The 3,217-nt window shown below is 36.8% G+C and overlaps 1 protein-coding gene across 1 annotated transcript in view; it reads right to left on the bottom strand.

Annotated features, from left to right (window-relative positions):
• LOC117103786 (deleted in malignant brain tumors 1 protein-like) overlaps positions 1-2,508 on the bottom strand; it is a 25,635-nt gene extending 23,127 nt beyond the window's left edge. The window contains exons 1-2 of the mRNA XM_033244407.1: positions 2,468-2,508; positions 1,282-1,623 (exon numbers count right to left, since the gene is read on the bottom strand). Coding sequence (XP_033100298.1) covers positions 1,282-1,528 — 247 coding nt within the window. The 5' untranslated portion in view covers positions 1,529-1,623; positions 2,468-2,508. The remainder of the gene's footprint in view (positions 1-1,281; positions 1,624-2,467) is intronic.
• Between the last annotated feature and the right edge of the window lie 709 nt (positions 2,509-3,217).

Genomic DNA, 3,217 nt, shown 5'->3' with positions numbered 1-3,217 from the left:
GTGTACAAAGGGTGGGGGGGGGGAGCCGCGGCTCCCACGGCTCCCCCTGGATACGTCCCTGTCTGAGAGTGCCATTTCCGAGCATCTAGAGGGGACTATTCGTAAAATTTGCTTCAATGGTCACTGATCCTTAAGGGCCCCTTCGGTGCCCCTACTCATATTGTCCAGTATGGTCCTCGCTCTATAGCACCCTAATCCAAAAGGGCTTTGCTGATACAAAACAGTGTGTCACGGACATCGACTGTAGGACAGCATATTTTTTATTTTATTTGAACCACTTTATTAAAAAGGATATAACATTCAGACAAAACCTAGGTTACAAGCTTACCCTGCAAAGCAGGAGGCAAGGCAAGGTAACGAAAACAAAAGGACAAGGACAAAAAAAAGGTTTAAACATCATAAAATCAGCAACGGTTTAAAATAAATTTTCAAGTTAAATCCAGTGTGGTTGTTGCCCAGCCGGCCAGGACCCCCTGCATTTGTAAATATTAAGTTTAAAAATGGAGATAAAATATTCAAGTTTTAAGTCTGAATGAGTGCCATTTCCGGGCATCTAGAGGTACCAAAATCATAATTTGATAATACTCCCAGTATAGAATAGACTAGGCATAGGTCCTTAATTAGACCTTTGCGATGCCCGTGCAAGGGCAGAGGGAGCATAGCTCCCGTCGAGAGTAAGTCAATATTTTTTTGTCGAGGAGAACACTGCTTTGAAAAAGCATATCTTTACTCTGAGAGTGTCATTTTCGAGCGTCTAGAGGGTCTTATTCTTAAAATTTGCTCACCTCAGTCCCAACCATGGTGGGGCTGAAAAGGGTGTGGAATACCTATTGGCGTACCTGCCCCCCCCCCCACCGTCAGTAAATTCCCGGATCCACCACTGATACTAAGCATTAAAGCTCAAAACAAGGACAAGCATATGAGGCTTCATATATTATGGCTCTATAAATCCGTAGTTATTATTATTATTATTATTATTATTATTATTATTATTATTATTATTATTAAAGTTGCCATAGCAATGACTAATGGAAACTGGGTCTGCCCCTGACTCCAGATGATCAACCTTTACACATCCCTGCACCCCGCCCCTCCCAAAGACAACTCCGGATGCAGTCCTGCCTACAATGTGCATGGGTAGGCCTAATTAAATCAAATAAAACATATGCTGCAGCAATCTTGAAAATTAATATATAAATAGTTAATAAATATTATGATTATGGTAGATAGACCGTTTTGACCATTACCCAATTCTATTATGATAATTTATTTTAAACGTACTACTTAATCCTGATATTTCAGCTTCAAATCCACTAGCGGTTACGAAGTAATCACTTTGAAAGACAACCGTCAACGGTGCCTTTGCTGACAATGTTGAAGGGATCTGGGAACCAGTGTAGCTGGCAATCTGCTCACCGTCGCTGAAGATGAGCACATAGTCGTAGTTTTTTTCTATGTCAAAATGGTTGAATTTAATCGAGAGCAAACTTCCCGGATATCGGGTACGGAACGTCCACCTGTACTCCATGTTATTTTTATATCCATTTGGGTAACCAGGAGATGTAATAATCTGCGATGCATTAGGACAGAGGAGGTCATCAGTTGTCTTGTATAAGGGAATATCTATATAAAAAAAATCAATATATATCTAAACAACATAACTTTGAGAGCCATCCAATATTACTTTAAGTGAACATAGTGTGCATATACTCTGTCCTTTGAACTACAGTATGTACAAATAATTAACAAATTGAGAGATTACAGTGGTGTGAAAGTAAAGACAAGAATATTCATTTCAGAGGTGAATGTGAAGTCTACTAAAAAAAATCAAGATCTTCAAGGCCATGTGGGTGTGAAATTTGAGTGTGAAAATCCAGGAAAGTTCTGAAAGGTCGATGGATTTGATGATTGAAGTTTTAAAGTCGATAATGGCAAAACGCAGATTGTTAATAGGAAGACAGTGGGCCAAATGAAAATGTTGGGCTACTGTTTTGTCTTGGGCGTTTTCCTAATATCATGTTTGTGTTGGTTGATACGGAATCTAAGTGAGTTCATGGTTTGGCCAACGTAGTGCCATGATTCATGATAATGCACCCTGCTAGTGAGACGAACCCAAGTTTTTGGTTTGATTTAACATGCTTAAACCTGGCAAAAACATTTATTTACATTTAAAAGTTGGTTTTCAATTATATCATATAAACAAAATAAGTTCCACAATGTTTGTATATTTTACGGTAATTGTCAGCTAAAGAATTAATGATACTTTGTAGCATGCTAAGTCTGTAATCTGTTTAAAACTAGATTGTGTTTGTGTGAAATATTAAAGCTTTTAACTTAGCTAATCTTTTCAAATGATCAACTCAACGCTTTAATTGAGTTTTTATCAAAATTCTGTATTTTAAGACTATCACGACAGTATTTTCTATTCAATGTATGGTTGAAATTAAGATTCAGTTCATACCGGTACCTGTTGCTCCATACGATGGGGTTGTATATGCTGAAAATGAAATAAAATTTAATTAATAAAAATAGTTGCTTTGATTATATCAACCGTGTGTTTATTCAGAATTGAAATTTAGTTTCAACACGAATACAGATATAACTTTGCACCGATGCACTCTAGCTCTCAACAAGGCAAGAAAATAAGAAGACAGGTAAACACTAAATGAATGATAATGAATTTTAATGACGAAATAATTCATTTAGCATAGCAAATATGGCATGAAGAGAATAAATACTTTCGAAAATGTGGTGTTTCAGAATAATACGAAAAATAAGATGGGCAAGTTTTACGAGAAATGAAGAAGTACTAAGAAGAGCAGATGCTAAACCAAGTTCCATGAAACAGATCGCACAACTGAAAATTAGGTTTTCTGGACATATAAACGAGTATGGAGTGGAACGTTAATATGACGTAATATTCTAGAAGGGAAAATAGATAGTGAAGCATGAGAAAAAGACCAAGGAACAAGTGGTTTGATAACATCGAAGAATTGCTAAACATGAGAAAATACGGAAAAATAAAAAGAATGGCAAAGGCTCGCGAGCAGTGGCGATATATGACAGCCAGCCTTCGAATCGAATACGAATACTAGATGATGATGATGAATATTATGCATATTAAGTTAATTAATTTTCAATTAACCACCTTTATGTTAGTTGGAGCTCATAAACTTGATAACGTTGTTACCATTAGACCTATGCCGAGGTCTCTCTA

This window comes from Anneissia japonica, unplaced genomic scaffold (assembly GCF_011630105.1).
Source record: "Anneissia japonica isolate Jap-2015-1 unplaced genomic scaffold, ASM1163010v1 scaffold287718_len389476_cov179, whole genome shotgun sequence".
Classification (NCBI taxonomy): domain Eukaryota; kingdom Metazoa; phylum Echinodermata; class Crinoidea; order Comatulida; family Comatulidae; genus Anneissia; species Anneissia japonica.
Note: the sequence above shows the minus strand (reverse complement) of the source record. Positions and strands in the feature narration are given on the sequence as shown.